The following is an 11,139-nucleotide window of genomic DNA, read 5'->3' as shown; positions in this document are numbered from 1 at the left end:
GTGACATACTTGTCGAAATTGTATTAAATGTAAAAGTATATAAAAGTAAAATTCCAATAAAATCGAATGACATCCATAAAGTTTTATATGTGTGTGCAACGTTTTTTTTAAGCCGTGGATTGTTATACTGATATTGCTGGCATATCTGTGACCTGGGAGTTCTGCATATCGTAAACTCCACGTCTTTCTAAAGGACTTTGTTGAAAGTCTCGGACATGCGCTATGCTACGGTCCTGACCGACAGGAACCCATGTTTCCGGAAGTTACCCGGAACGCTATTCATGTGCGACGGGGAAGGAGAAAAGATGGCGGCGGCCATGGTACAAATGTCTTGTTTGTACCGCGGGATGTTAGCGGTCAGAGCTACTGGGATTCGACCGCTAATTCCGGGTCTTGCGCCATTGCAGTTTAGGGCTTTTTCCATGAAGAAAGAGCCAGAGTTAGAGGATAATCCATATTATAGTAAATATGAAGAAAAGATAAAGCAGCTACGGAGGTGAGTTAGCTCACGATGGTGATTACGTAGCTCCTTGGTTTTTGCTGCACAGTCAAATAGACAGTCTCTTACGCGTGTGAGTTTATAGGTTATGTCAGTTGCATTTATTTCATTACCTTTACTTAACTGTGTGTTCCATCTGTTCACCAAACTGAAGGAATATTGTGATTTGTTTATTTTTAAGCTGTGCCGTATACTAAGTTGTCTCCGCACTTAATGAGCGAGCTTAGTATGTTTATGTCAGATCATGGTGTATTTTAACTTGCCACTCATTCCGACATCTGCAGAGCGAAGCCGCAGGAATACAATGCTAGACTGGAAAAGCGCAGTGAAGTGAAGAGGGAACCCCTGGGACAATCCAAACAAGCAGAATTTATCAAACTTATGGAGCAGGAGGTAGCACATAGCTCTGTTTATAGACTGTAATCGGGGCTGTATTGGTTGGAGTATGTATGGCTTAAGAGAGATCTTATCTGCCACTGTCAAATTCTTTTTTTTTTTCTTTTTTTTTTACCCAAGTTACCCTGTGCTCCAACTCAGCAAATGTTCTCTTACTCATGTCTTTATTATATGCACTGCCATTTGATGTTTGATTATTTGTATTTTTTGGGACAGCTTGAACAGCGAGACAAAGCAGGTCCTGCTGGTTTCACTAAAAATAAGGTAGTTATTACACTGAACTTCAGCTGCAGACTGCCATAGTGTATTATCCACTCACATACGCAGCATCAGTGTGACTGACGTTTTCCCATGTCCCATTTTTCACTTTCTGAAGACTCTTGGATCGATTCTAAACCTGGACATGGTGAAGGATAAGTCGGGTGTAGAAATAGGAGAGGTGAGGAACACGTTTTTAAATGTTGTTTTCACTTTCCACAGTATACATGACTTGCAGTTTCTGGTAACATATTACAGGATTTAAGTTTTGGGGGGTTTTTTTTGGTTTGGGCCAACATCTATGACCATCTAACAAGATTTGTTACAACATCTAAACGCGTTGTTCTCGTTGCAGCTTTGGATGCAGTATTTTTCAACAAAGGACACAATTAGTGCAGTCATACCAGTAAGTGCTTGTTTTTTTTGTTTGTTTTTTGTGATTGTCGTGCAGTTTTGTCAAAAGCGCCCTAATTATAATTAATTAGCTTTTATTATTGATACTTATTTTATTGATAATTATTTTGATAAATAAAAAACATCCAGTTTCCACTATGCTAGCACCAATTGCATATTGAATTGAATTCCAAAAATTGAGTTTATGGAACTATGAAATCTCTTGTTCTTGTTTATTTAGCTGTCTGATCAAAACAGAAGTTGAATGAGAACACCTGTAGTGCAGTTTAGTGGATACAACATGGAATCTCTGCATTCCGGAAATTTTGCATTCTGTTCATGTAAGGTGTAAAGACAGATCTTTTTTTTTTTTAATTTCAGGGGCAAACATTTGAGAAGATGTTCAGCCGAGCAAAGACCTGCCCCACGGTAAACTTAAGTACTGTTGTGTCAGTGAACCAATACTGAAATAGTTAAAGTGTTCAATTTGGATAGAGTACTTCTATTTCCATTTCATTCATTAGTTGATATACAAATGAATAGAATACTGTCTATTGTACATTTGAAGCAGGATGGATGTTACTTAAAAAAAAGACACTGTTGTTAATTCCAGACAGTGGGTCAAGAGAGGGAACATATAAACAGGGGAAAGAGTTGAGGAAGAGAGTTAAAGCAAAACCTGTCTTTGACCTACCGTATAATGCCAGCACTCACTGCTCTCCATCACATTCAATTACTGAATGACAGGCCGATGACTGCAGTGTGACATCATTGAATTGTTTTGATAAACTATACGGAAATTGTAATTCACTAATGGACTGCAGCTGAGATATTCCAAGATGTTCTGATTTGATAAACTGTGTGGAACTATGCATAATCAGTGATCCTCTGTCGTGTATAGTCAGGCTTTTAGTTTTCTCAACAAGTTTGTATTTTTAGACAATTCTGTCAATGGTGAACATTAAGTAGTGTTACTGTGCGCAGTGCAATAAATTACCACTGGGTGGTAGTATTAAAATTTTTTAATAGGATTTAGACGGCCAGCTCTGCGAGTATGTATTATTCTGTTCTCTTAAATGTATCATTGTCATTTCTGAATTAATAACTGATCAGTTAAATTGTTATGCCAAAGCTCTTGATCTGTCAGAGGTATCATCTCAATGACATTATGAAATATGTAAAAATATTAATATGCCCATGTCCTAAGCTGAGTTTTGGTCATGCATTGTGTGGTATAGAGCTAAAAAAAATCAGAAAAACAGAGATAAGAGAAAGTTTCATATACAGTGTTGTTCTTTGCAAAAGACAGTTTAAATATCTTATAACTGTATGGAGCCCATGAAATCCTAAACTACAATTTGATTTCCATTTCCATTTCCATTCCATAGACGTAATGGCACATTCTTCTCGTCCTGATAATGCGGTCATATGTCAGTGTGTCATTATGACTGTTCCTAAGCCTTATCATTCATTTTTGTACAGTTCCTGTATGCCCTACCTCGCGAAGAGGGCTATGAATTCTTTTTGGGTCAGTGGTCTGGTCAGGAGCTCCACTTCACCTCCCTCATCAATGTTCAGGTACTGCGTTTTTATCTGTCTAATGCAAAGTCAGAGACTACACTGCGAATTGTTTGTTTCTTATAAATACACATGAATGGTTTTTTTTTTCTCCTCTGCAGACTATGGGGGAGAATGCACCTAGTCAGCTTATCATGTATCACTACTCAGACCTGCAGAAGGACAAGGGCATTGTGCTAATGACTGCTGAAATGGATGGAAAATTTATTGTGAGTTGTACTTTTAATGTAACTAAAAGATACCTGCCATCAGTTATGTCTGAAGTAACAATCATATATGCTAGCGATTAAGGTTCCCAACATTTAGATATAAAATTATGTCTGATTAATTATAAGCTGTGTACCAATGATTTTTAGAAGTGATTTTTGTAATGATTTCATATTTCAGGACTACTGTGAAATATCAATGTCAAATATCAGTTTGAAATCACTGGTTGTTTTGGTTGATTTTTCTACAAAGGGAAAACAGCCTTCATAACATGGGCACAGTTTTTGAGTTTGAAAAAAAACTGAGGAATCTTGACTTTTATATTGGGGCCATATGTTGAAAGATGTGAATCTCCCTTCTAAAGTCACAAATGAGTCAAAAATTCAAACCTTTAGCAGATTAGTCAAATATATACTGGAGAATAGAGTTTTTCCAGAGATTAACAAAACAGATTAAAATTTTAAACAAACTGTTTATTCTTTTTTAATTAAAATGTAATGTATTTTTCCAGACTGTTCATCAGGCTCAGTGTTTGGCCAATCAAGTGCAGCTGTTCTATGGCTCTCAGCGACTTGAGACCTTCCGATTGGTGGAGACCTTCAACCACAAACCATCAGAATTCAAACACATGTCTGTCATAGCTGAGCTAGAACAGAGCGGGATAGGACAAGGGATCTCACCAGTAAAGTCCTAGACCAGTGGAGTAAAAGACTGGAAGTGATGACCACTGTGGGACTATAATGAGAAGAAAGATGGAGACAGAAGCACTATCTTAATGAAAGAGTCCATACATCTCACTACTACCACCCCCCTCCCCAAATCTCTGTAAACACAAGGTGATCTTCTCCTTGTGTGTAGTCTGATACCATCTGACTCAAGTAATGTGAGAGGAAAGGACTTTTGTTTTCATATGTGTGAAAACCTGAACCCCTTGTATGTAACAAATCTGCTACAATGTACGCAGCTTTAGATGTTCTGTCAACTGCCTTAAATGTTCCCATTCAATGGAGTATGGTTTTTTTTTTGTTTCCAAGGTGATCCTCTGAGTTCTATGTATAACCATTGTACGTGAACGATTATACATGCTTCTAGACAGCAGTAAAAGAGATGAAATGGTTTGTGGTTATCTGCTTACGGTTTTATAATTAAGGGAATGACTTTTTTCATTTCCTCTACACTGTCGCACTGTTAAAGATTCATGCCCACAAATTGAATGCTGGAAGTGTTTGTTTTAACACCGATTTGCTGTGGCTAAGCATGAGAAACACACCCCGTAGGAACACCTTTGCTGGTTTTCTTCCCACAATACAGCCAATAAAAATTGTAATTATGAAAAATTATTGTGGATGATGGTATTAAAAGTGAACTTATAACATTGGAGAGCAGTGTGGAGGCTGGTTGCCACCGCTATTGTCCTCTTTTCTCGTAGTCTGGCATAATAAAATGAAAAATACAACCTGAAATGTTTTTGTGAATGAATCACAGCTTTGGGTTTTTTTTGTTTGTTTGTTTGTTTGTTTGTTTTAGATACTGATATCATCTTGTATGTTACCAGTTCATTTAAGTTTATTAAAGTGTGAATAATTTGTGTGGTTTTGTATGCTCTTATGCCTAATAAAGGCCAGATTGTCACTAATACATAAGACTTCTTCGGAACGTATTATAACCTATTGCCAAAGCTCCACCCTTCGGTACTCGCCGAGTATGTATGTTATATTGAACGACCATTAGAAACGGTTGCTTATGTAAATAAAATAGAGAATAGCCATCAATAGTGACTACGTGCGGCTGACTACGTTTTGTCCACACACGTAAATGCCGGTGTGCTGAAGCCGACTCAGAGAGCGAGAATACCAGCATAGTCATCATCAGGTGCAGTCTGGGTGCGCTTGAACGTAATACGCCCACCGAGACGACAGACAGTGGAACGCGCACAGAAAATACACGGTAAGTGTTGGTCTTCGTAATGTGACAGTTAACCGACTGGTTTTATCAGGAATTGATTGTACACATTCTCTTCATCGAGGCTGGCCATATTTATGGTCGGAGATCCGATGACATTACCTTCATCGATGAAAAATCGTCTCCTGAGTTCTCACTCAGGTCTTAATCAGGCTTGGATGTTCGATCTCATTAATGTGTAACATAGCCGATATATATACACATATACACACTGTGTCCACATACAGTGTGTCCACATACAGGTTAACGTGCTATTGTCTAATCTAGTGATTTGTCAGTGCTTTGTTTTAAGGACGCATCTCACCTGTAAGTCAACCTGTTAAATCGGTTCACTTGCTCTGACGCAAATGTCCATAGCCAGCAGTCATAAAATATGAGGCGATTTATAACAGTTGACTACAGGTTTTGTTTCATAATCGGATACGTTTATTTAAGTTTCCCCTCAAATGGTATGTCAGTTGCACTGAAGAAGGCTACACAGAAATTCCTGTTATGATTTCTGTTATGAGACGTGAGATGTTATCAGTGGATTTGAGATGTATTTATACATGACTTGCAGCTGAGGAAGGGATTCGTGTTCAGTAATTACATGAGGAAAAACGATGAGAAAAAGCATTCCTTTACAAGGTGTCAACATGTAGTGTGCCAGCTAATATGGATCCATGTTTGAATAAATAATAGCCACTGCTGTCATATTCGGGACTGAATTGTCCTCTGTGCATTTGTTCTATCTCCAGATGGCTAAAGCAGACAACCGCTTTGGACAAAGAGATGGCTCGGACCAGAACTTTGACTACATGTTCAAGCTTCTGATCATTGGCAATAGCAGTGTGGGAAAAACCAGTTTTTTATTCAGATATGCAGATGACTCATTCAGCAACTCATTTGTCAGCACTGTTGGCATTGACTTTAAGGTTAAAACAGTTTATAGGAATGAGAAAAGAGTCAAGCTCCAGATTTGGGTAAGTCTAAACTCAAAATTGTGCTTTTGATATGATTAGTGGTACACAAATTATTCTCATATTAAATCTTATCCTTTTGTTTTCTGGTGTTGTAAACAAACACGGCCACTGAGTATGTCATTAAGATGTTTTTCATCTGCTTCCGGGAACATCCACACCGTTGTGTGAAATCGTTCTCAATGAAATGAGCTTAGGATTTTGTGGTTCTCTGAAACAATGCTAACTCCATCAGAATGTGCAATTTTTATTTTTTTTTTTTAAATTCTAAATCTGCTGTGAGATGTAGCTTGAGCCAAGCCATAAGAGAACTGAGCGACTTTCCTCTAGCTTCCATGAGCTTCTCCAGTAGGTTGTGGATGAGAGCCATCTTTGTCAGGAAAGGAAAGCAGAAGCTTCTTTTTTCACTTGCATCATCGCTGATGGTTGTCATGGAAGCAACGCTCCATATTGCTCCCTGGCAGAGAGATCCTCAGTGGCAATTAAAGTGGCCCCTTAGGGCGAAAGGGGCCGAGCATTTTCGAGAGTACACAAGAACCAGGGGTGATGAGTGATACAGAGTCACTGAAGTAAATTGCAATTTGTAATAAACACAAAGTCGTAATCAGCCCAGATTGATCCAGTTTTAATGGAGGTTCAGGATGTTAAAAATAGGCTCTCAGTCAAAACAGCTGCCAGGCGGAGAATGTCGACAGGAATGAAATCACCCAGGCAGTGTCATATCATTTTTGAAAAGCAGAGCTGAATTAAATGAGTATTTTATGCGGTTTCTGAGTCATTTATTGCATTTGATGCATCACTGGCTCTGGTCACATAACATTCTCATACATGAATAGAACTATAAGTGATTTTATTATCAGAGAGCAGATCATTTAGTATGTCACCAGTGTACTGACTGCTATTAGTTGTGGCAGAAACGAAGATTAGGGCTGTATATGGAATCCCTGTAAAATAAAGGGAACGTTACACTGATGTGCTTATGTTTCCTGCACTGAACAGACACAAAAACACAGGGAAATATGTGATAAAGACACATAAAAACTCTTAAATCTCCTTCAGTTCTTCTGTGTTTCACATACTGAAGCACCAGGACATTGTCTTCAGGCAGTGCCTACAAAAGACTAAATGTAATAATGTAGCAGGGGACAGACATGCAGATGAGAGAGAGAATTTGTAGATATCCATCTGTGAGTAACTGTTTATACAGAAATTTCAGATTCATTGTTGCTGTGGATTGGCAATCACAGACAATTATGAACAATGTGTGCGTTTTATAATTTCAGCAAATCACTCTCTGCAGTAGACTGTAAAAGATAAGCAGCTGAGCTTTTCGGTAATGCTAAAAGCTACGTTCCCATAATACCCAGTGCTGAGGTATCTTTCACACCTCAGAGCTTATTTGCTCTGATCTATGGTGTTAACACACACCTTCAACATTTCTAACAGCTGTATAGCGCCCTGAAATGGGAGATACAGATACACTATATCCCAAAAGATATAGTGTATCCATAACTGTCTCTCTCTATACATATATATACATATAAAGTGATACTATAACTGTGTATAGTATTATAGTATTACATAATTGTATACAGATATAGTGACTTTTTGGTGTGATGGTTGGTTTGTTCAGGACACAGCAGGGCAGGAGCGGTATAGGACTATCACCACAGCCTACTACAGAGGAGCCATGGGATTTATCCTCATGTATGACATCACCAATGAGGAATCCTTTAACGCAGTGCAGGACTGGTGAGCAAAAAGAAAACACGTTCCTTTTCAGTTCATTCAAAGAAATTCATGTCTTCTAAACATATCTCTCAAGGTGAAGCATTGTCTAGCAAAGAGTTTTTCACGACTCCTTTTTTTCCCCCTGTTTTTGTTTTGCTCTGTTTTGTTTTATTTTGTTGGGTTTTTTTAAGCACCAAGGTTACCCTGTTGCAATGCTGCATTCTCACTGAGATACTCTGAGAATCAATTTATGTTGTAAATAATTGTTTTGTTTTGTTTTGGGGTTTTTTCAGGGCAACACAGATCAAGACATACTCATGGGATAACGCTCAGGTGATATTAGTTGGGAACAAGTGTGATATGGATGAAGAAAGGGTAGTTCCTATAGAAAAGGGCAAACACTTGGCTGATCAGTTAGGTGGGTTTCAATAGCACACGCATGTTCTATGTTTCCACTGACAATGCTTAAATGTTTAAAATAACTTCTTTTTTGACAGCTGTTATGCATGCAGTTTAACTAATAAATATTTGGATTTGTCTCTAGGGTTTGAATTCTATGAAGCAAGTGCCAAGGAAAACATCAATGTTAGGCAAGTGTTTGAGCGTTTGGTTGACATCATTTGTGTAAAGATGTCAGAACGAGTTGATACAGACCCATCCATGGTTACTGGTGCCAAGACCACCCGGCTTACCGATAAGCCACCCCAACTACCTCAGAACTGCTGCTGATTTCTGAAAACCCCGCTGTCACTGGTGGCTTAATTTCACTTGTCTGACTTTCGTGTCCCTTAACACAATTTCTTGATCAAAATTGACTTGGATTTCATCCACTGCCCTTAAGTAAAACTGTCTAGTTCTATAAGCACACCTTTTACCTTTGGTCAGGCAAGAGAACTCAAAACAGGGACAACAGCAAAGCACAAATCAGCCTCACTTTACTCTTCACTACCAAAAAACATATGACCCAACATCTATCAATGTAAACAAACTAAATGGTGTAGGGAGAGCCTATAGAATCACACGTATATTGCATTAGTGTATTTGGTGCTTTTATGGAAATAGCTCCAGTAGAAGGTCCTGCATTCCCTCAAGAGACAGTGAGTTTCACCCATGTGAAGGTTTAGCTTGTCACGCTAGCTTCTGTTATCCCATAAAGGCACAATCAAAACTCAAGACTATTAAAAAAAAATGGCCATTACATTTTGCACAAATATTACCAGCTGTGCTTTCAGGATGGTTTTTAATTTTATCTGTAGCATTCCCTTCAATAATTTGGTGGCACAATGAGTGTTTTATGAACATATATAACACTTATACCAATGATGTATCAGATATTGTCTTGAACTAGTAATGTTTAATAGTTATGTGAGTCAAAATAAATAGTCTACATTATTAAAGACTATATATGTCCTATAGATAATAATGAAGCATCATATCTATTACATCACATATAAGTGAGTATTCTGTTTTGAATATGCATCTATGAACTTGATGTGTGTATTAAAGACTTTACACTCAATCAACAGACAAATCATATTCTACCAAGTATCTGATCAGGTAATGTTCAGGTCATGTTTCTAGAAAATATTTACACCTCAATGGAATCCTAGAATAGCATACTGTAAGCAGTAAATTTCCACATTTAGAAGTGACAGTATATGTATTTTGTGAATTTGTCATGCCAGAACTTCATCTCTCAGTGACGTAGCAATCTCCTTGTGAAACTGTCAATGTATTACAGTGCGTGAGTTTTTATTGATGAATATGTTAGATATGTATGACTGATGTTTATTGTAACTATTCTAAATGAATTTTTAAATGAAATATTTTTAATTAAAAGTTATTGCCTATTATAATGGTCTAATAGATTAGCCGGTTAGATATTTATTTTTATGCTGCCGCCACCTGTGCTGTGGAGATGTGTTGGACTGTAAATGAAAGGTAGACAGTTTGTACAGGGGCACAAAGTGATTGTACAGATCATTGTGAATGTTAATTTTAGATGCAATTTGTAACAATAAAAGCACAAACCATACTCGTATATTCTTTTGGTGGGGAAGTCTATTTTTGTCGAAAAGACAGATACTTACACAATTAAAAGCCTACTGGAACGTGTTAACTCCATCAAAATCATAATGATTACGTCACTCAACTGAAACGTTACCCACAGAGTTGGTTGTTGTGATACACAACAATAACAGCTAATGACAAAAAGTGAACATTAGTTGGCCTATGATATTTCATCCCCAGCTGCTTTGAATTTCTCGTTTTTCATTTCATTCGAGTAACATGTTCTCTTGTGGCTGTGGACAGATTTGGTGAGTCCAAAATCTTTCATGCCAACGTCTCGGTAATTAATTACCCTACGCATAGGTGATCACAAACTGAAGTGGTCATTTTCATGCTGCTGAAAGTATGTACCTGTATGTGCGATGCAGCTTAAGGTAGCTAGAAAAAAACTTGGTCGTCGCGGAATTCAATTATACGTTTAATGTCATGATGGTAAATTAGGTGTCGCATGGGAAAGTACAAATCTCCACCCGCGAATTTTCAAACGAGTTGTGTAAGTCACTGTAGTTCATTTAAAGCCGTGTTTTGCCCGCTCTAACAAGCTTATGTAACGCCATATCGACTTTCAGGAGAGTTTGTTCTAAATACAGATCTAGGAACAGTTTGGTATTTTCGCTTATGAGGATTTAGTAGGGATTGGGATAAGACAACCTGATTGTGGATCATTTTACCGGTGATCTTGCCCCTAGCTGTCGTTCACAAAGCTTTGCTCCGTGTGACGGTTAAAGCAAGCAGTCATATTTTCTCTTATTGCTGGGTCAAGCTCTCTCAACCAATCACGGCACCTCTTACAAAAATCTCTTAAAGTCGGGCATTAAGAAGGTTTGGTTGTCCTTGTAACGTTACCTTATCGGTCGCTACATAAACAGGAGAAGAGGATTGTTGCTATCTGCCGGTGTAGAGCGACTATAACTTTTAATACAATCGAATCAAAAGAAAAGCACGCGGGTGCATGTGCATGTTTTTGTTTTCCGTACTTTAGCTCTTTGCAATGGTTTACCTCTGGACATCTCAACGCAAGGATTAGGCAAAGCCCTATTGAGAGATAGCTATTAAACAATTTTTTGACAGCGGTGACAGACTAAT

At 38.0% G+C, this 11,139-nt stretch overlaps 2 protein-coding genes across 2 annotated transcripts; both read left to right on the top strand.

Annotated features, from left to right (window-relative positions):
• The first annotated feature begins 281 nt into the window (after positions 1-281).
• On the top strand, positions 282-4,821 carry atpaf1 (ATP synthase mitochondrial F1 complex assembly factor 1). The gene is made up of 9 exons (XM_030791254.1): positions 282-496; positions 784-892; positions 1,112-1,159; positions 1,272-1,334; positions 1,509-1,559; positions 1,928-1,975; positions 3,029-3,124; positions 3,226-3,333; positions 3,843-4,821. Exons 1-9 carry the CDS (start codon positions 282-284, stop codon positions 4,023-4,025), a joined length of 921 nt encoding a protein of 306 aa, XP_030647114.1. The 3' UTR covers positions 4,026-4,821.
• Positions 4,822-6,030: 1,209 nt separating this feature from the next.
• Positions 6,031-8,712, top strand: rab3b (RAB3B, member RAS oncogene family). The gene is made up of 4 exons (XM_030791255.1): positions 6,031-6,255; positions 7,886-8,004; positions 8,277-8,401; positions 8,528-8,712. Exons 1-4 carry the CDS (start codon positions 6,031-6,033, stop codon positions 8,710-8,712), a joined length of 654 nt encoding a protein of 217 aa, XP_030647115.1.
• Positions 8,713-11,139: the final 2,427 nt, after the last annotated feature.

This window comes from Chanos chanos, chromosome 14 (genome assembly GCF_902362185.1).
Source record: "Chanos chanos chromosome 14, fChaCha1.1, whole genome shotgun sequence".
In the NCBI taxonomy this organism is placed as follows: Eukaryota; Metazoa; Chordata; class Actinopteri; order Gonorynchiformes; family Chanidae; genus Chanos; species Chanos chanos.
This window is presented reverse-complemented; position numbering and strand designations above follow the sequence as displayed.